At 34.2% G+C, this 22,960-nt stretch overlaps 1 protein-coding gene across 1 annotated transcript in view; it reads left to right on the top strand.

Annotated features, from left to right (window-relative positions):
- Window positions 1-22,362, top strand: part of LOC109087137 (dymeclin-like) — a 71,492-nt gene extending 49,130 nt beyond the window's left edge. The window contains 3 exon segments of the mRNA XM_042778545.1: window positions 6,931-7,155; window positions 9,288-9,380; window positions 21,760-22,362. Coding sequence (XP_042634479.1) covers window positions 6,931-7,155; window positions 9,288-9,380; window positions 21,760-21,909 — 468 coding nt within the window. The 3' untranslated portion in view covers window positions 21,910-22,362.
- Window positions 22,363-22,960: the final 598 nt, after the last annotated feature.

Below are 22,960 nucleotides of genomic sequence, written 5' to 3'. Positions count from 1 at the left end.
GAATTAGACAATTAGAGTATTGGTCCATTAAATGCACTAAAAGTGTCATTACTGCACTTATGGAAATGAATTTGTTTTGTGCCGTTTTTTTTTTTTTGTTTTTTTTGCCTTTTGAGTTGTTGTTGTTGTTGTTGTTGTGAAAGCAGACTTTGTGAGGACATTATCCCAGCAGCCTCTGCAGAGCCGATGTTCCCAGAACCGCCTCTTCTTCACTAGAAAGGCATGATTGGGCTCCGGCTGCGTGTTTTTCTGTCTGTTTCTCAGAGTTTTATGGGAAGGATGTCCTAAACTGCAGTTATCAAGCACCAGTTTAGACTACATTTGATTTTGCAGTCCTTTCCTTTGTCATATCTCATAAGACAAACAACATTGGTGCACACACTGTTTCTGTCTGCTGTCACTGTTATCGCCATGGGATTTCCTTCATTCTATGGGAACAGATGCTGATGTGTGTCTGTACATACAGAGCTTTTATAACATCCTATGAAATAGATATCGCCAGCTCTGGATGAGCGTTAAAGCTGCCGAAATGCACACATTTTTGATCACACATCAGCTCTAGATTAATACAGTATTAGTAACTTGAAGTCATTTCTGCTTGTTTAAAGCGTGAAAAGCCCAACCGATCATAACAGAATGCATTTACATATTTTCCTAAAAACTAAGTTGCAAAAAGCCTGTTTAATTGGGTAGAAAATAATGAAAAATTGTATTATTTTTAGTGTTTTTGAATTGACAATCAAACAAATAATGTATAAATAAATGTAAAAATAATAATAAATTCTTGAAATCTTCTATCGGCTTGAGAATTTTTTTGAGACTTCTGGGCCATATTCACTGGATGTTAAACATATGTTCAGATATTTATTTATATCGGAGTGATTCAGTAATTGCAGCATGTGGAGAAATCTTCTCACCTGGAGTTTATAAATTAATTTATGTTATAAGCTGTGATTGTAATGAAGAGAGATTTCCATGCACACATAAACCCAAGTGACATCATTTCTGTGCACCACATACTTAATGATGTGTGTTAGATGTGTTTGCACATAAATGTGTAAGTGTGTGTGTGTGTTTAATGGATCTCAGTGTTAATTAGAATTGCAGCACATATGTGGCGTCTCATCACGTTCCTGTGGGTCTCACAGATGCCCTGCGGTTTCCATCAGCACTGGGATGTTATTTCAGTATCATTAAGATACTATTATAGTTTTTATTCATATTTTGAATTAGTTTTTATTTTTATATTTTCTGTTTTAAAGTTTAAAGTCATTTTGTTGTTTTTGTCATTTTTTAAAATAATATGTCTAAATAGTTTTTAATCATTTTTATTTCAGTTTTAGTTATTTTGCTACATCAAGTTAAACTCAATGAAATGAGGAATGCTGAAAATGCCATGGCACTTTTTTTTTTTCTAAAGTTAAACTAAATGAAAATGTGAAATTGCAATTAGCAGAAATATATATATAAATAATAAATCTTATTTTCAGTTAATATTTTTTTTATTTCAAGTAATAAAAAAATGTTTTGTTTCAATGATGTTTGTTTTATTTTTCATTTATTTAGTTTTATATATTTATATTTTGAATTAGTTTTTATTTTATGTTTTCATTTTAAGTTGAAAGTTTTAGTAATTTTGTTGATCATGAGGAATGTTGCAGTGGCCACCAGCTGAATTTTTTATTTGTTTAATTTAATTTAAACTAAAATATATATATATATATATATATATATATATATTATATATATATATATATATATATATATATATAGATATATATCATATATATATATTTTTTTTTTATGGTTTTAGTTTTGCTTTTAGCTCTAATGACCCTGATCTGTACAAATAAAGAAAGCGAGAGAGCTGGTGCTGCTCTCTGTGCCGTGATTATGGGATGTCTCAGTGTCTTAATACAGGTCAGAAAACGACACATTTACTGTCTCCCTGAAGACACACAGACTTTCTGCTCTTCTTGTCCTCTCTGGTTTTATTCTCCCTCTGTCCCCTCACGATTGTGTGATGCTTGTCTCATCTCTGCTGTTTAAAGGCTCTTTTGGTGGTCGCAGCAGCAGCTGGAGTGTTTTCAGACGGGTAGCGTTTTCAAGAACGCAGATCGGTTCTCGTCCTCCCAAACCCAATATGTAATCCAGCTGATCATAATATGTCAAACCGGGTAGTTTAAATCCGATGAGCCGTGTTCAAACCTCAGCGGAGCACTACAAGATTTGCTTTGTTTCTGCGGAGCATCTGATTCACCTTGAAGATGAATCCCCATTTGTTCTGTGACTTACCTGACTGTTGCCATGCCGACCGTTCATGTTTCTCTCTGCATCTCCCTCTCGCCCTGACCTTTGACTCCTGACCTCTGCTTGAGCGTGTAAGGGCTTGTTACCTTGGAGACCCGAGTTTGCCTCTTTCTGGCTTAGACGGTATTGACATCACAGTCATTAGCTGCTCATTAGACCACACGCGCGCGCTCACGCACGTATGCACACAGACATCTCTCTCACTGGATGACTAATGACTGTCTGGAACTGGATGCTAGTGCACTTCCTGTTCCTTTCTGTCTGTTCCTCATGATTTCAGTTTCAAAACCATCTTTCTCTGCAGTGCTGTTTTAGCATCAGTGAGAAACTATTACAGTTTTTGTTAATATTTGATCATTTTTTATTTTGTAAATTTTAATAGTTTTTATTTTTATGTTTTCCATTTTAATTTTGATTTTGATTTTTTTGATTTTTTAGTACATAAAGTTAAACTGAATGGAAATGAGAAATATTGCCTTGGCAATTAGCAGGAAAAAATAAGTTTACGTTTTTTAATATTTAATTTTATTAATTTTTTTAAAATATTTTATTTTATTTTATAATATTTTTTCAACTTACATTTTTTTTTTTTAATGGTTTTATTTAACAATAATGTCCCAGTTTCTCTGTCTCTCTGTAGGTTTGTGAGTCATATTTGCTTATGGCTTTTTACTGTTAGTGTTTGTCAAGCAGCTGCACTGATCAGCTGATTCAAACACACAGCGCTGAAGCTACAGTCCATGTTTTTACATTTACAATCAGGCTTCAAATTATTATATCATACAGCAGAAATAACTGGATAACTGCTTAACACTTTTGAAACTTCCTGTGTCTCCGTAAAACAAAAGGCTTAAAAAACATACAAAACAGTGTTTCATGAAATTAAAAAATTGCCAGTAGTTTTCTGTATGGGGCAGGTTTGTGTGTGGGGTGTTTGGTGTAGGGTGTTTGTAAAGTATATATGTATGGGGCAGGTTTAGGTGTAGGGTGATTAACCTCTCCCTTTTCCTCTCCCTCATCAGTCCTTTTCTTCTCCTTTCTCCTTCCCCTCCTTCTCTCCTCTCTCTTTTTCCTCTCCCCCTTCGGTTGTCTCCCTCCTTTTTTCTTCTCTTTCTCCTCTCTCCTTTTCTTTTCTTTCTCTCTCTCACTTTCCCTCCCCTTTTCCCTCTCTCTCCCCCTCCTTCTCTCATATTCTCTCTCCCCTCTCCTCCTTCTCTTTTCTCTACTCTCCCTGCTTTCGTCTTTCCTCCCTCTCTTCTCGTTCTCTTTTTCTTTCCTTTTTTCTCTTCCCTCTCTTGCTCGCCTCCCTCTTCCTTTCTCTAAAACCTCTTCCTCTATTCCTTCCATCTTGCTCTCTCTCTCTCTCTCTCTCTCTCTCTCCCTCTCTGTGTGTGTAATCTCATTAGTCTGTACTGAAGAGCTCATCCTCTCATCCCTAATTCACTCCTACGTTCTTCTCGTCTAATTATCACTCCGTGTTTCTGTCTAGACACCTCCAGCTTCTCTCTAGGTTGTAGTTTGATCTGGTTTCCCAATGTTTCTCCACTGGCTTTGCTTCACGGCCCACATTTTACTCTGAACATCAAGTACGGACATTGTTAACTGGTTTGAACGGACCTGTGAAATATTTGTTGTGAACCGCTGGTCTAGACGAGTATTTCCAGGTCTGGTCTGATCCTGTCCTGCATGTTTGTATCTACTTAAATTCGTTTAATAGCAGTGGCGACAGCCTCCCAACCTGTTAATGTTCCCGACTGCTGCGTCCGCAGATTCCGGAGTGTAGGGGATGGTCATGGGAACGAGGGCAGGAATTTCCTCCATTTGATGGTAGGGGAAGATCCCAGAGCGGAGGCTTTCGGCTAGGGCTGACTTCATCAACGCAACCGCTGCAAACTCATGAGATTGTAATGCAAAATGAGTGTCGTTCTTTCCATTTTTGTATTTTAATTAATGTGTTTTGTTTGGTTAACCTCAAAACACCCCTAATTTTAAGGCCAAAAGTATTGCAAGCGTTCAGTGCTTAATGCAGGTTTTTCAGGAAACCTGTTTGAAATCAGTTATTATTTTTGCAGTTCTGTTTAATGCCACTAGAGGCACCAAAATAACAACCTTCAGCTTTAATGCAACAACACTGGGGTCAGGGTTTGCATGAAGAGCTGATCTAAGAATATGTTTTCAGGGACTTGCATCATGCGTTGGGGTCAGATTTTGCCTTTAAACATGACCTGACATCAAGAATGGTATTAACAGAGGGTGCCGTATAGGGACGCTGAAGTTGGTTTTCTGGTGTGTGTGTTTCCAGAGGAATTCATCTGCGTGAGTCTCAGACAGAGCATAAACCGCAGTAATTATGGAGCAGGTTTACAAGGCCACTGTTTTGCCGAAGCCCGGTGTCTTTCCAGTAAAGGCCTCATTCTGTCCCTGGTGCCGCTGTGAGACTGATTCAGTCTGAGGTGTTTTACACATGCACTGTATGTCTCTGACTCTGGAGTGTTTGTCTTTAACTTGTGGTGTCTTTGTCAATGTAAATCTGACTGGTGGATATTTCTCAGATCTCAGTGTTTGCTGAAGGAAACTGACTTGATTAATGGAGAATGAGTCCATCTGATCACTTAGATCAGGCACTTACCTTTTTATTTTCTTATTCTTTTCTATTTACCCATATAGTTTCTTATTCATTTTCTGCTCTTTTCTTATTGTTCTTTTTATTTTTCTCTCGTTTTCTTTTTCTCTTTTTTCTTTTCTTTTCTTCATTTCTTCTGTTTTTTTCTTCTTTTCTATTTTTGTTAATTTCATTAAATGATTTCTTGTCTTTTTTGTTTCTTTTCTCTCGTTTTGTTTCTTTTCTTTTTTCTTTTTTCTTCATTTCTTGTTCTTTATATTTTTCCTTTTATTCTATTTCATTTTATCATTGTTTTATTTCCATTTTATTTATTTTTTATTTCCTTTCTTTTTTCTTTTTATTATTTTTTATTTTCCTTTTATTTTCTTTTTTTTATGTTAATTTTCTCTTTTCCTTTTTCTTTTTTCTCATTTTCTTTTTACTTTTTTTCCTGTTTTTTCTTTCTCTCTCTTTCTGTAGTTCCTCTCTCTCTTTTGTTTCCATCTTTATTCTTTTATCTAAACTCAGTTTTCTTGTATTTCCTCCAGGAGTTGAATTGCCTTTGCAGTGTTTTAAATGACACTGCGGTTGTTTGTCAGTCATTGAAGCTAAATCCATAACGTTCAGTGTTTTTGTAAATTCCCGGGCTCTTTTTTGAGCTTTCCTGATCTGTCATCTCCTGAAATCACTTCAGTTAGCTTCCACACAAAGAGCTTTTGATGTGGTGTTTCTCTCTGTGTGTGTGTGTGTCTGTGTTTGTGCATGCGTGCGTGTGTGTTTGTTTGTGTGTGTGTGTGCGTGCATGTGTTCCTATGGTAACCGTATTGCACATTCTGTTCCATTGAATTGCTTTTGTCCAGAGAGATTTGTGGCTCAGAAACTGACATCAGTGTTGAGAATAAGGATCGGATGATTTGCATGAAGAGCAGGCCGATGGCTGCAGGCAGATACTCTATAGAGAAGGACAGTGGGAGAAAAGGAAATGAGAAGGTCAAAGGTCAGAGACGTGACATGCTGCAGTACATGAAAGCCTTTATTTATAAATATAAGCCTTTATGCTTTTTTTTTTTTTTTTTTATAAGAAATGTGCTTTTGAATCATTTAGATGTCAAATGCATTGTGTCACTGAAGAAAATAATCTGTTAGTAGCACTTTATGTATTTAAAATAAGTTGTAAAGATATTCTCTTCTTATAAATAACAGCTGCCAGAGTTATAATACATAATACTGGTTCATGAATGAATTGCACTCTTTGAAGCAGTGACTGTTAATGGCTTCGTATTATATCTCTTTTATCCTATTTCCTTTTTATTTTTGTTTTCTTTTTATTCTTTCTCTTTTTCTTGTTCTCTTTTATAGCATATAATATACCTTTATTTTTATAATTTTTATAATGCTTTAGGCTCACAGTTTGCCCTCTTTTAACCTCAGGTTCAAGCCAGTATTTGTGTGTCTGTGTGATTTTCTGGTTTGCATTGAACAAACTGCTGATGTAAAGGCTGGTGGTTTTAAAGCGACACCAGACTCTCAGTAAAGGCTGATAACAACACACACGCACACACACACACACACACACGATACATCCATACAGCTCTGGCATAAATCATGCTTAAATATGTTGCAACTACAGTGAGATGAATAGGCAAAAGAGAGAGATAATGTAGTAGTGTTGCTCCTGTTTTATGTGTGTGTGTGTGTGTGTGTGTGTGTGTGTGTGACCCAGAAAAAGTGTTACGGCCCAGACTGCAGCAGAGCACAGGAAAACAAGAACCCATTTAACCCACACACACACACACAGTGTGCTGTACTCTGCACTAATGGCACTTCCTAGATAGCATGTTTGGAAATCAAAGGTGTATTTGTGGTTTATGTTCGGCAACATTTATTAATGTTTTTGAACTAAATCTCAAAAGCTTATCAAGGCTGCATTTATTTGCATTTATTAAAAATAGGTCTAGGTTGGTTTTGGTATATTTTTGTGTTATCTTTACTTACTGCATTTCTGTCTCTTCCCTCAGGCTCAGGATCTGAACGTCATCGAGGAGGTGATCAGAATGATGCTGGAGATTATAAACTCCTGTTTGAGTAACTCGCTCCATCACAACCCAAACCTGCTGTATGCGCTGCTCTACAAGCGGGAACTCTTCGAGCAGTTCAGATCGCATCCATCCTTCCAGGATATCATGCAGAACCTCGACACGGTGAGACATCGACTGTGTGTTCAAGTTCTGTTCCAAACCCTAGTGAGCTCTCTAGTGTCTACAGAGACAGCTGCCTTCTAAGGCTGCATCCTAAATGAAACCGAACCTCTTAAGTGACTGATTTGAAATACGCTTCATAGACAGCAACTGAATTACTTATTATTATTATTATTATTAATAATCACAATTACCACAAAAATAATAAAGAAATAAAGAAAACATATGTAAAGCATACAAGTTTGACATTTACATGTTGCTAGGCATTTAAAAATATATATATATATATATATATATATTAGAAAAGGAATATTTCTTATAAATGTTATTATATATACATAATTATAAATTATTTTTTAATCAAAAAATGTACATACTTAATCAATATTTTAATTGAATAGATTATAAAATATAAAAATTTAATTAAATATATATAATTATTTATAAAAATAAATGTTAGAAAATATTCTGTCTGTTTAAATAATAAATATAATTATATATTAAATACATTTTATATATGCAATCAACATTTTAAGCAATTAAAAATATATCAAAAATTAATTTTAAATCTGTAATTGATATTTTGAATATAAAACTAAAAATAAAAAAATAATAATAATAATAAAATGATATAAAACCAATATTGTAATCTATTACAATTATATATTTACATTTATTTTAAGTGATTTTATTCAAATACATGTTATATAAATAAATATATATTATGAATAAAACTAAAATCCATGTTCTAATGAGCACAAAAAAATAGTTGCTGTTTAATTAGATGGAACTCTATCCATACTTTTCTAATCTATGAATAAAATATAACTTAATATAAATAGTCTTATTGCTTTCTGGGATTGTGTCATCTGCAAAGTATACCTGCAATGCTGCCTTTGAATTTGTTCAAAACAAGGTAACTTTATAAACAACAACAAATGCTAAAAAAAAACTACCATGGTACTACCATCTGTTACCATCTGCGTATCATCGTACCGCCACAGTACTGTGCTTATGATGCCTAAATATGTTGCCTAGGTAGGCAACTCACTAGATATTAGACAGAGCTTTCGCTTTCGTTTAGAAGCATTTTTCCCTGTATCTGTCTAATTCAAAACTAATAACTTCATTAATAACTGCATTAGAATGCTATCAACAGCTCAAGCCTCTGTTACCAGCTTTAAAATTATGTTTTGGAACCAGCAAAAGAAGCGTTGGATGAGATGCAGAAATTCTTCCTTACACGACTCACTGCAACCCTGAACACAGAATAAAATACATCCCCAGATCACTTTAAAAATTAATCCAAAACCCGAGAGAGGATGAATGAATAGAATACTAGTATACTGCACAGTATATGCTCTATACTGCATACTAAATATAGAAATATAGTATATTACACTGACATTACTAGGATACATTTGGCATGTCGGAAATATATACAGTCATTTTTGCATAATAAGAATGCAAAGTGTACAAGATCACAGTTGATTTTTAAAATATTACATATATTATTAATGTTTTATATATGTTATATATATCAATGTTTGTATTGCTATATAATATTAATATTATAGTATTTATAATTGTATTATATATAATATATTTCATATATTAAAACAGTATATAAAATGCATTTTATATGTTTAAATTATTAAAAGTATACATGCAAATACATTTTAAAATTTTATAACAATATTAATATTTTATAACAATATTTATAAAATTAAATGTTATCTAAAAAACTATATTTAATCAAAAATTATATATAAAAATGTATTTTATAAATATAAATTAATTAAATCTATTAAAAATTATATAGAGCTAAATAATATATGTGTATTCTTAAATATATACTAAATATGCTGTAATTTTGTATTTGTAATCCAATTTTGTGAACAAATGTCTTAACTTTTGATGCTCAAATGAGTCCAGGAGATGTTAAAACATGTAATTTGATGTTGCTTCTGATTCATTCATCACTCTCAGGTCAAGTCACACACATTACATTGTGGGATTACATGTCTCACACACTGTGCAAACATCATAATTTCAGTCTTTACAGCATTCCTGTCATTGCACTGACGTTGTGGCATTGACAGTGTGTGTGTGTGTGTGTGTGTGTGTGTGGTGTTATTGCGGTGATTGGATTCTTCAGCCAGCGTGGACTGGCCCAGCGACTGGAGCAGGCAGGAAGTGACCTGTCAGTGGAGAGAGTTCAAGAGGTCATCAAGAAAGGTGCGGCGGCCCTCCCTAAAGAGCGTCTGAAGGTGAGCGCACAGATTTTTATGATAATGCATGTTTCGTACATTCACCACTTCACCGAAACACTCCAAGCAGACAAACGCCGTCTATCTGGCGTCATCGGTCCGCTTTCCACCTCTCCACCCGTCTGACCTCTGCACTCTCATATTTGTTCCATTTTCAAAACAAAATATCTAGCTGCGTCTAAATATGGAACCGTGACATTTCACTTCCTCCTAGAGACAGGAAAACAAATTCTTTTAAGACGCACTGGATTAATAATTCACCAGCTGACTGCATCACACAACTGCCATCTGTGCACACATACATCAGGTGTTACCATGGTAAAAATGATTAATAAAGGTTTTATAAATAAATAATCAGCTAAATAAAATATTTCTAAACAGCCTTGTGTTTTGCAGTATTTTATTGAAATGGAAACACTTCACAGAAGTAGTAGATTCATTTAGTGAGTAAAAAAAGTGAATTAGAATTCTAGAGAAAATCTAGTGTATGTATATATATAAACAATATTATTTAAATGAACAATTTTATATATGTGTGTGTGTCTGTGTACAAATTATTTTTATTAAATACACATTATTTATTAACATATTTATTTATATACAGTATCAATTTCAATAAAATACTTGTTTTTAGAGAAAAATAGTAAAAAAAAATTATTATATAATATAATATAAGTGTGTGTGTATATATATATAATTGCTTTCATATATATAATTTCTTACTATGTTTTTTATGAAATATGTGTGTGTATATATAAATATATAATATAATGTTTTATATATATATATATATATATACTTTTTCAATGAAATACTGCAAAACTAATGTGTGTATATATATATCTTTTTTTACTGTTTTTTATGAAGTATGTGTATATATAAATTTATAAATTTTTTCAAGCAATAGTATATTACTCTGACACATGACACACACACATGGTAATATATATACATACACACATACACACATAAATCATATATATATATATATATATATATATATTTATATTTTATATTTTATTTTATATATATATATGATATATATATATATATATATATATATATATAATATATATATATATTTTATATATATATATATATATAATATATATATATATATACATACATATATACACACACACACACACACACACACACACACACAATTGCGATGTATTTATTTACAACCCAAGCTGAATTTCCGTTGGTTAAGTTTTCACTACTTACATTTGGTGAGTGAATTTGTTGTACACTGCATGTAGAGAAATGAAGCTGTGCCTAATCTGACCTGCAGCAGGAGTGAGGAGGAGTAGCGGGTGTCTGAACACGTGAGCAATCATGTTTGAGAGCGGGTCAGGCATCATCTTCATTATCACAAACGACTCCTCCAGGGCCATTCATTACGCTTTATAACACACGCGCTAATGACATCTGCAGAAGAACAGGAAATCACACAGATCTGTCTCTGATATACGGCCTAAAAGACTGGAATAAATCTCCACCACGCGTCTCGTTACCTTCCCATCCTTACCCACAATCCCCTCTGATCCCCTTAAATCAGTGAAAAAGTGGCCAGTATGTGTCGTTCGTCTACCGTTTAATTGCGTGTTCTATCACATGTTCAGTGTTTCAGATCTCACAGACAGCATCCGTCATGTTTATGAGCAGATGAATGAGGACGAGAGCCGATAGAGATCGTTCATGGATGGGCTGATGGATATCAGCTGAGCATCTCAGTGTGAACAGCATTATGAGGAACAAGATGTTTTTGTCACTGAGTCTTTGTTTGAGACGTTAACAACAAGTAGGGCTGAGCGATATGATGATATACAACATATACAATGGTATACAACTAACTTAGTGTGGATGAAGAATAAGCTGCATTGGAAAGCAGACAGTTATATATATATAACCTATTTGAAAATATGTGTTTGTAAATTATATATAATTATATATTTAAAAAAAAAGTGGTTTACTGTGACTGCGTTTTAGTGCCACGTAAATAAAAATAATAACAACTTTATGACAATAAAGTCATATTTTGAGAATAAAGCCAAAATTACGATAATTAAGTCGTAGCAATTATGAGATTAAAGTTATTATATTTTGAGAGTATATCTTATTTTGTGCATGCAAATGGCCCGGATTGGAAACACCGGGAGAAATTCCAGTGACCTGGCAACTGATTTGAATATATGTGGGATTATTAGCAGAAATCATACCATGTGTCATATACTCACAGAGACGTATGCTTGGAAATAATATTTAATTTCTTCGAATGCATTCATTATTTGTAGTGCGCCGGCTGCCCAATAAAATATATTATAAAATATAATGAGCTACTTTATTCATGAAGCCCACTGTCCGTCTACTGTCGATTTTGAGAATCCATAGTTTTGCATCTCTAATTTCTGCTAGGTTTTCTCTAGTGGTTTATTGGCGTGTGTGTGTGTGTGTGCATTTCTATTTGTATGTTTTCCGTTTGTGTGCGTGTGTTGTGTTGGATTGAAAAATTCTCGTCTAGACATCTAGACTCACACACTCACACACACAAGCATGCAGTGGGCAACACTTATCAAAATCATAGTCCAAAGAGAGCAGCTTTGTGCTTGAGGGATGTTCCGTACCCTCGGCCCTGGTACAGACAGCCCTCACACACACACACACACACACACACACAGGAAGCGTGAAGGGCCAGACTGCCTGTCTGCCCAGAGCTCTACCTCTTTCTGTCTCTCCGGTTTTCTTTCTCTCTCCCTCTTTAGTGTTGAATAGGAGCAGCGACAGCCGTGTGTGACGTGGACGGAGTGATAGAGGCGGTGGAATTTATTTTTCGGCCAGTGCTCTAGTGTGTGTGAGTGTGTGTGTGTTTCATGGTGATAAGACAGAGACACGGTGGCTCCTGTGAGGGAGGGCGACATCAGCGTAACACACAATCAGACATGCTTTCATAAGACTTTTGGATGCATTTTGAAATACTCAGATGTGACACTTAACGTCATGAGAAAGGCTGCTTTCTCAGTTAGTTTTTTTTTTGCATGCTTTCTTAATGCATTTAAAAGCCAAACTCACTTTGACGTCCTCAGTTTGTGCTTCTAGGGGTATCTTGATGTAAGTCATCCTAAAATCAAAGTGAACCTGTTTAAATCTAATAATACGCTGTTGTTCAAAGGTTTGGGGTTGATACAGTAAAAATTAGAAATATTTTAATAATTTAAAATGTTTTCTATGTGAATATATTGTTAAATGGAATTATTTCTGTAATGTGCAGCATCATTACTGCAGTCTTCAGTGTCACATGATCTTCAGAAATCATTTTAATATGCTGTTTTGCTGCTCAAGAAACATTTCTGATTATTACCAGTGTTGAAAACAGTTGTGCTGCTGAATATCTTTTGTGGAAACAGTGATACATTTTTATTTTCAGGATTTTTTGATGAATGGAAAGTTTAAAAGAACAGCATTTATTTGAAATCAAAATCTCTTGTAGCATTATAAATGTCTATACTGTCACTTTTGATCAGTTTAATGCAGCCTTGCTGAATTTCTTTCAACAACAACAAAAACAACAACAAAAACTTTTGAACAGTTGTGTATATGAATCTGGTCTTTTTTTTTCTTACATTATTTAACATTGCATGTTACTTTAAATAATAATAAAAAAAAATCACTCTTTCATCCAATCTAATAACTTGCCTCTGGAACAACATTTTGACTCCATTATGAATGTGTAATATCCACATTTACATAAATTCTTATCGGTATATGTCTTAAATTAGACACAAGTGAGTAATCATATCTCATGTTTAATATATGTGTTTGCATTCCTACGTAAAATCATCCATGAGAGTGTGTGTGTGTGTGTGTGTGTGTGTGTGTGTGTGTGTGTGTGTGTGTGTGTGTGTTTGTGTGTGTGAGCTTGTGTGTCCATGAGTGTGTGTGTGTGTGTGTGTGTGTGTGTGTGTGTGTGTGTGAGCAGACAGATCCATGAGTGTGTGTGTGTGTGTGTGTGTGTGTGTGTGTGTGTGTGTGTGTGTGTGTGTGTGTGTGTGTGTGTGTGAGTGTGTGAGCAGACAGATCCGTGTGTGTGTGTGTGAGAGCAGACAGATCCATGAGTGTGTGTGTGTGTGTGAGCAGACAGATCTGTGTGTGTGTGTGTGTGTGTGTGTGTGTGTGTGTGTGAGCAGACAGATCCATGAGTGTGTGTGTGTGTGTGTGTGTGTGAGTGTGTGAGCAGACAGATCCATGAGTGTGTGTGTGTGTGTGTGTGTGTGTGTGTTTGTGTGTGTGTGAGCAGACAGATCCATGAGTGTGTGTGTGTGTGTGTGTGTGAGCAGACAGATCCATGAGTGAGTGTGTGTGTGTGTGTGTGTGTGTGAGTGTTTGTGTGTGTGTGTGTGTGAGTGTGTGAGCAGACAGATGAGTGTGTTTGTGTGTGAGCAGACAGATCCATGAGTGTGTGTGTGTGTGTGTGTTGTGAGACAGATCCATGAGTGTGTGTTGTGTGTGTGTGTGAGAGCAGACAGATCCATGAGTGAGTGTGTGTGTGTGTGTGAGCAGACAGATCCATGAGTGTGTGTGTGTGTGTGTGTGTGTGTGAGTGTGTGAGCAGACAGATCTGTGTGTTTGTGTGTGAGCAGACAGATCCATGAGTGTGTGTGTGTGTGTGTGTGTGAACGAGCAGACAGATCCATGAGTGTGTGTGTGTGTGTGTGTGTGTGTGTGTGTTTGTGTGTTTGTGTGTGTGTGTGAGTGTTTGTGTGTGTGTGAGCAGACAGATCCATGAGTGTGTGTGTGTGTGTGTGTGTGTGTGAGAGAGAGAGAGAGAAAGCAGACAGATCCGTGTGTGTGTGTGTGTGAGCAGACAGATCCATGAGTGTGTTTGTGAGAGAGAGAGAGAGCAGACAGATCCATGAGTGTGTGTGTGTGTGTGTGTGTGTGTGTGTGTGTGTGAGAGAGCAGACAGATCGTGTGTGTGTGTGTGTGTGTGTGTGTGTGTGTGTGTGTGTGTGTGTGTGTGTGTGTGTGAGCAGACAGATCCATGAGTGTGTGTGTGAGCAGACAGATCCATGAGTGTGTGTGTGTGTGTGTGTGTGTTAGTGAACCGTCTCTGCTCTGAGGCTCCGACTGCTGCAAACCATGGCCAAGCTGACTGGCGACCTTGGAGTGCAGCCAACCATGAGCCAATTCTGCCTGAGCCCTGTCTGGCCCTTCTCTTCCCAGGAAACACTGGGGTGGGGGGGGGGTGTTTATGTCTGTGTGTGTTTGTTTGAGAACCGAGAAGAGAACAGTTTGACGCAAGACTTCAGTTCAGAGAAAATCTGAGAGTTTAAATAGCTCTGGGTTAACATCTGCCCTCAGTGGGGCTCATACGTACTCTGACATCAATCCCCTATATATATATATATGGTATTGATGTATATATACAGATATATATATATATATATACATATATATATTTATATAATTATTAAATTCTAAATTATATATATCTAAGCACATTTTACACATTGTGGAATTTGTGTGAACTTGTTTTTTTTTTCATAAAATTTTAATTTGTGTGATACAATAACAATTATGGAATTTACTGTAATGAATTGATCTCAGCGTAAAAGTACTGGCATGATGTATAAATACTTTACTAATTACTTTCGCATTACAATAATGATAATTTTTTTTTACATTTTTCAGTAATGAGAATTGGCAGAAATGTGCTTAAATGTCTAAAAAACACTGTCACAAATATAAATTAATATATTTTAGAAAAGAACTATATTATATATGAAAGGATATATATATATATATATATCGTATATATATTTATATATATATATATATATAGATAGAGAGAGCGAGAGAGCGAGAAAAATATATAATATATATATATATATATATATATATATATATTATGCAGAATATAATTTCTTAATTCTTTCTTTTGATTTTATGGACAGATATGACCAAGACAAGCTCTTGACGTGTTTTTGACACATTGACCCGTAGAGTTCTGAAGACAATAAAGAATGAACTGAACGTCCCTTGTGTTCTGCCATCAGCCGTCCTGAAAGCCATTGACCTCTCGACCTCGAGTCCCTCATCATGCGAGTCGCTTCATGTCCTCCCACGTGTGACAGGCCGGGTCCGTGCGCTCGCATGGCGTCTGAAAGGAACAGACAGACTTTGAGAGGCCGTGAATAGAGCCGCAGTGTAGCCGAGCCAGCAGACCCGGAGTCAGCGTGTCCAGCCAACTTCTGAGCCCTTTCTGTGGAGTCAGATATGAAAGCGCTTCAATGCAGCCTCTGTTTGGCACAATGAGAGCGCTGGGGAATATGATAGGATGCTGATGCATTATTAACGCCGATAGGCAGCTGACCTGCTGTCGATTACCTGCGACTCACCTGAGCTTGGGTCGGCTCGGGTTGATCGGGGTTGGGTCGGATCGCTGTTGATGGACCCACCACCTCGCAGCTGTTGGTTTTAGCCGGGGCGACCCGTCGCCAGTCGTCTCCTGCATATTTTCTGAAGGATATTGTAAGCGTTTGGTTGAGCTGGATTGGGTTTCAGCCGTTTGTGTTGGCTCTCGATTCCTGTAGCTACTGTTCAAAAACCGGCAACTGTCTGATTGAATACTAGCACTTTAATATTCGAGACGTGCACCACATCCAGGCTTCTGTCTCCACGTAGGGTTTTTAGAAGGTTTGCAGGGTGTTAAAGATCATGCGAAATGCATGTTATAGCTTATTCTTATCAGAAAACCACCCATTTAGACAATACACCTGTATGTGTTGTTTGGGTTTGATTCAGCAGAGAGCGTGAAGGTGTTGGAAAGCCTTTATTTCACGTATACTGTTCCTGCAGTAAATCTGACATTGGAATCATGACTGATTTAAAGTGTCCTAATTTGCTTGTGAAATCTAATGAAGTGTGTGCACGTTGTGGCTGTGGTGGTGCTCTTATGAAGAATAATCTGTGCTGGCAAAATGAGTCACAATGAGTTAATTTATTTTTCACATTCTGTTGTATGATTTGTTGGAATTAGACGAAAAATGACCTGTTTGAAGTCGATAGAATCAGCAAAGTCAGTTTTGAGAAAAATCAAGTTAAAGGTTCCAAAGCAAAAACACCTGCAACGTTGCATCTTTTCTTAATAATAATTACTATATTAAAAGACACAATAAAGCTATTTTTTATTTTATCTTTGTTATTATATATTAGAACAGATGCAAAAAAAAAACCAGAACAAATATAAGAAAAAACAAATAGTTTTTCATTTAACATCTAAACAAAAGCATTCAAGAAAAACAAATAATCAAATGTAAAAATCCCTTTAGTTTGTTCGTTACAAATAAATTGATTATTAAAACTACAAAAGCAGTTCAGTCAAGAGCAGCGAGTGATTCCCTCTTTTCTTTTATTGTTAGATACAATAAAGATACAAATAAAGGTAATTAAACATCTAAAATTATTATTTGGATCAAAGGGATCGCTAGATGAGCAAAATATCCAAAAATAGACCAAATATCGGACAACTTGTGGCTGGCACTAAATATCCACGATTTATAATAGTATGTAATTATATTTATAGTGTTTTTTGTTGTTGTTGTTTTTTTTTAACTATAAATAACTATTATATATAATTTAAATATTATAATTACACTATATATAATTTTAAATAGTATATTGATTATTATATATAGAATTAAAATTATTTTATTTTTATTTTTATTTATTTTAAAATAATTTTAATATTATATTTATATTTATAGTAAATATATTACAATTTATTTCATATTTTTTATTTTATAAATTAAATTATTTTTTTGCCATAAAAAAAAATCTAATGAAAATAAATCACAAATTTACAAATGAATTTGAAAGAAAAGTCAGTGAGAATTTGGAGAGAAATGCACATAATTGTTATAAAACTAATACTAATAATAAAAAATGAATCAATGAATATAAATATTTATTTATATCATCATACTGGAAATGTTTGAGATTGATTTTATTAGATGATAGCACCTGAATTCACATTTCAAAGAAAATTCTGTGTTTTGTTTTGATGCAGAAATCAGATGACGTCCTTTCTGTGGCATCACTTTGCAATTTAATCTTATTCAAATTCATTTGCAATGCCAGTGCCCTGTATTTGAGTCTCAAAGCGCATATTCATTCATGCAAATCCAAAAAAACTCACTAGACACACGATTTTGTTTGTATGAATGGCTACATTTGCATGTGCTGTCAAGTTTGCATATGTTTTTCTTTCACAAACGTAAACCTTTACAAAGCTTTCTCTGCCACAAACTCTCAAAGTTCTTTGGAAACGAAGGACTTCCAGAGAGCTGCAGCAGCCTCCTGTTTTTTTTACACTGATGGGAAATGACAGTATTTGTTTGCAGAATCGCTCCAGGGGAACTGTAAAGCTCCAGTGAAAGGAGTTCCTTCATGTCTTCTGGGCTTGTTTTCCTCCGTGGCCTCTGAAAAGAGCGGAAGGAGGATTTCTGTGGTACTGCGAATAAAGCCAAGAGTGAACGGCGTTACCCGCAGCCACAGACAGACAGCTTCCTGTTTCAGAAAGTGCTCTTCCTAAAAGTCAGCCTATAGGTTTGAGAGCTTCCTGTGGGCAGGAGTCAGTCGTTGTGTTTGTTTAGGGACGGGTCAGCGGTCATTGATACTGAGCAGCAGAAACATTGGCTATAGTTAGCAAGTCAAAACTAAACCAAGAGCTGTTGTAACAGAGCAGAAGGATTGTAGGTGTAACCTTCAGAATCTCAACAGTGAAATTATGAAGCGGAACTTGATTTTATCCACCGGCATCTGATTAGATTGTGATCAAAGGATATTTACTGGGGTTACAAATTTTAGTTCTTTTTTTTTTTTTTTTTTTTTTTTTTTTTTTGTGAATTTTATATATTTTACAGATTTGATTTTATATTATTGTCATTATTTTATTTATTAATTTAATTAAATATTTCATGGAGTTTTATTGTTTCATGACAATTTAGCACATTCCCCTTTTGAATTTATTTTGTAAATTAGTTTTTTTTTCTCTTTGACTTTTATTTATACTTTTTACAGATTAATTTTTGTATAGAGACAGTAGATTTATAGATAATTTAATTTTGTGTATACAATCTATAAATCATTAGATCTTATTATATATATATAATACATATACATATACAGTACAGGTCAAAAGTTTGGGAACATTACTATTTTTAATGTTTTTGAAAGAAGTCTCTTCTGCTCATCAAGCCTGCATTTATTTGATCAAAAATACAGAAAAAAATGTAATATTGTGATATATTATTACAATTTAAAATAATTGTTTTTTAAATTTATTATACTTTAAATTATCATTTATTTCTGTGATGCAAAGCTGAATTTTTAGGATCATTATCACATGATCCTTTAGAAATCATTCTAATATGATGATTTCATTATCAAAGTTGGAAACAGTTCTGCTGCTTAATATTTTTTCAGAACATGTAATACTTTTTTTAGGATACTTTGATGAATAAAAAAAAAAAAAAAAAAAAAAAAAAGAAGCTATGTTTTTAAAATATATAATATTTTGTAATAACAATATACACTACTGGTCAGTAATTTGGGGTCAGTAATTTTTTTTTTTCTTCTTTTTTTTTAAATAAATCAATACTTTTATTCAGCAAGGATGTGTTAAATTGTTAAAAAGTGATAGTAAAGAAAATATATTATTAGAATATATATTATTAGAAATTTTTTTTTTATTTTGAATAAATGCAGTTCTTTTTTACCTTTTATTCATCAAATATATTAGACAGCAGAACTGTTTCCAACACTCATAATAAATCAGAATATTAGAATGATTTCTAAATGATCATGTGATAGACTGGATGTTACATGTGACACTGAAGGTAAAGTAAAGTATATTCAAATAGAAAACTATTATTTTAAGTTGTAATAATATTTCACAATATTACTGTTTTTTCTGTATTTTTGATCAAATAAATGCAGGCTTGATGAGCAGAAGAGACTTCTTTCAAAAACATTAAAAATAGTAATGTTTCCAAACTTTTGACCTGTACTGTACATAGATATAAAATATGAAGTTATTGATTTCATTTATAACTTTCAATATTTATAGAGTTTATTTTTTTATTATTTAATTTTTTTTTTATTTATTATTATTTACTTGGAAATTTGTCATTTTTTTTCTATTAGATTTTCATTGGGGCAATACAATAGTATTTTATATTTTATTTTAATTTGATGGAAATTTGCTGAAATTGTCGTGAGAATTGATAGCTACCCTGATCTGAGATATAAAGATCTGATATATGTTTCAGTTGAAGCCTCAAGTTAGTTTAATAGCATAAAAACCCTGTTAAATAGCATCATTCCTGGTTACGTGCAACGTTGCCCACAAACTTGAAGTGACATGAGATCATTAGAGAAGTGTTGCTAACTTACCTGTTAGTAAATATGGGATTTTTTTGTTTATTTAGTTATTTATATATTTTGATGTTGAAAGGACATAAAAACCCAGACTGATTCAGTTGACCCATCCTGTTTTTTTTTTCTCCTTCTGTTACTTGTACTTTGCATCAAATGTTTTAATCTGTTAATATAGTTTGTTTGTTTGGATCAAGGCTGAGAATAAATGAAAGGAAAATGAATGAATGGCAAAATGCGTCCAGTAGCGAGGCCGGTGTAAATGTAGACGCTCAGGAACTCAAACCCTGCGGCTCCGTCTCCTCCTCACATGATTAGCACACAGGAGACGGCCGCTAGCATCTCAGATACTAGCGCCGCGTATCGCTTTACCAGAGGTTAAGAGGGTTGTATTTAAACATGAAAAGCAGCATCTGAGGTGATCCTGTGTGTCATATAATCAATCAAACTCAAGTGTATTCACCTCACAGGTGGATGGAATTACACCTGCGTCAAAACTGCAAGCGCTTCAGCTGAAATCAGATAACACACACACACAGTATCTGTGCTCAGCGCTCATTATCAATGCTTATTTACACTCTTCATTTGCACTCAGTCCTTTTTGAATGTTTTTACATACAAAAGAATAACAAAACTCTTCACTGATGTGCAATCAACATCAAACCACAGGAAGTGAAAATGGACCTGATGGTGAGCGCTGCATTTTGCAGAATAAATATTTATCTTTAATCTAGAATCTTTCATCAGAATGAGTCATTTTACGTAAGAGAATGACGCTGGATGTTGACTTTAAACTGTCTTATCTCAGCGCTGATCTTTGTGCCTTCAGGGCATCATTTCTGAACATCTCATCCGTCTCATGTTATGATCTTCAGGGTGAAATAATTCAGCATCTTGAAGCTTCATTTTGATTAAAAACGATGCAAATACAAGATGTTGAGAGATTTTTGTCGGACAACAAGAAAAACTTGCACTGTGCATTATTGCTGCTGTTCTTGTCACTCTTGATGTTAGTCAGTGTTGATTATTGTTAACTAAACTTTTAAAAAGTTATTTTTGTTCATTCAAGATTAAATAAAATTAAATGCAAATACGAGATAAAAAAGCAAACTAAGTATTAAATATATGAATAGATGAACAGTTTAACCAAAAAACTTAAACTAAAATAAAAGAAGCTTAAGTTGAACTACTAAAATTACTAAAAATAAAATAAATAGAAATATTAAAACTAAAGCAAATTAAATTAAAATGAAAACTGAAAATATGCAAATAAAATTCTATTACATTTTTATTAATTAATAAGCACATAACAAAATGACTAAAACTTAAACTTAAATTAGAATTAATACTGAAAATATAAAAATAAAAGCTAATTCAAAATATTAATAAATACTATAATAGTATACTGCATATTTTAGTTGCTGTTCATGTCACTTTCTCACAATGTTCTTGATTTGAATGTGTTGTTATTAAATAAAAATCAAAATACTAAAATATATATATATGAAAAATAATTAATTTAATAATATATTATATTTTAATTTATATATTTAATTTATATATATTATAATTATTATTCATTTCATTAATTATTAATTAATTATAAAATTAATTAATTTAAAATAAAGATGAAATATAAAAATGAGATGGAAAAACTAAAACTTAAATTTAAAGTAAAAAAAAAAAAAAGTTTAAGTACTAAAACTGAAATATATAGGTGATTAATAATATTATTATGATACTAATAATTTTTTAAAATTTTATTTTTATGTGAAATAAAAAATATTAAAATACAATTCAGTTAAATAAAAAAAAACTGACTGAACACAATAAAAAAAAGGTCAACCTGCTGGCCGCTTTGTTGTTTGTGTAGGGATGCACTGATTGATTTGAGCGTCTCAGCAGTAGTTATTAACTGAATGGATGTTTGTTTGTCCTGCAGAAGTTTCCGGAGCTGAAGTTTAAATACGTGGAGGAGGAGCAGCCGGAGGATTTCTTCATCCCGTACGTCTGGTCTCTGGTCTTTAACTCTGCAGTGGGTCTGTGCTGGAGCTCTCAGGGCATCGAGCTGTTCAGCATGGATTCGCCCTGACGGGACGCGGGCCTCTTCAGGTGTCTGTCTGTGGAAGTGCCTACACACAGCTCATGCCTCGTGCATCGAACCCCTGAGCTTCCGTCCTCACCGGTCAAAGGGCTGCAGCTTCTGCTCCGCTAACAAACACGGACGCTCATCGCCGGCTGCACTGAATTCTGGGATTGGTACGATTTGGAGTTTTAGTCACAGCTCTGATGTAGCTAAAACACTTCGGTTGGTTGTGATAATCATTTGTTTGTTTGCTTGTTTCTGTTTGTGGGTCATGGGTCACGTGGGGAAAATGAGTCAAACCCAAAGATTTCTTGACTGACGGTGAACTTTAATCATACTTTGACTCCATTAGGAATGATTCTTAAAGAAATAATTCACCCAGGAATGAACATTTGCTGAAAATGTGCTCACCCTCAGGTCATCCAAGATTAGGATGAGTTTGTTTCTTCATCAGGTTTGGAGATTTTGTAGCATTGCATCAGTGTCTCAGCAGTGAATGGGTGCCGTCAGAATGAGAGTGTAAACAGCTGATAAAAACATCACACACCTCTCCAGTCCATCAGTTAACATCTGGAGAAGACAAAAGCTGCGTGTTTGTAAGAAACAAATCCATCATTAAGATGTTTTTAACTTCAGAACGTTGCTTCCAGCTAAAAAATAAGTCCTCTATCAATAATATTGCTTTTTATATTGAAAAAGTCTGAAACGGGAGAGAAATCCGCACAGATCAAGCACTGTTTACAAGTGAAAACTGTTCAAAAGAGCTCTAAACAAATATGTGGGTGGATTTTTATATGAGAGACAACAGGAGATGGACTTTTTCACCGGAGGAAGCGTTATTATGGATTATGGATTTATGGACTATTTAAACCAGAAGCAACAGTTTCAAGTTAAAAAAAAAAATATGTCTTAGTGCATTTGTTTCTTACAAACACGCAGCTTTTCATTTTTCAAGCTGTTAACTGATGGACTGGAGTGGTGTGGATTACTTGTGGATTATTGTGATGTTTTTATCAGCTGTTTGGACTCTCATTCTGACGGCACCCATTCACTGCAG

The sequence above is a fragment of the Cyprinus carpio genome, chromosome A21, assembly GCF_018340385.1.
Source record: "Cyprinus carpio isolate SPL01 chromosome A21, ASM1834038v1, whole genome shotgun sequence".
NCBI lineage: Eukaryota > Metazoa > Chordata > Actinopteri > Cypriniformes > Cyprinidae > Cyprinus > Cyprinus carpio.
Note: the sequence above shows the minus strand (reverse complement) of the source record. Positions and strands in the feature narration are given on the sequence as shown.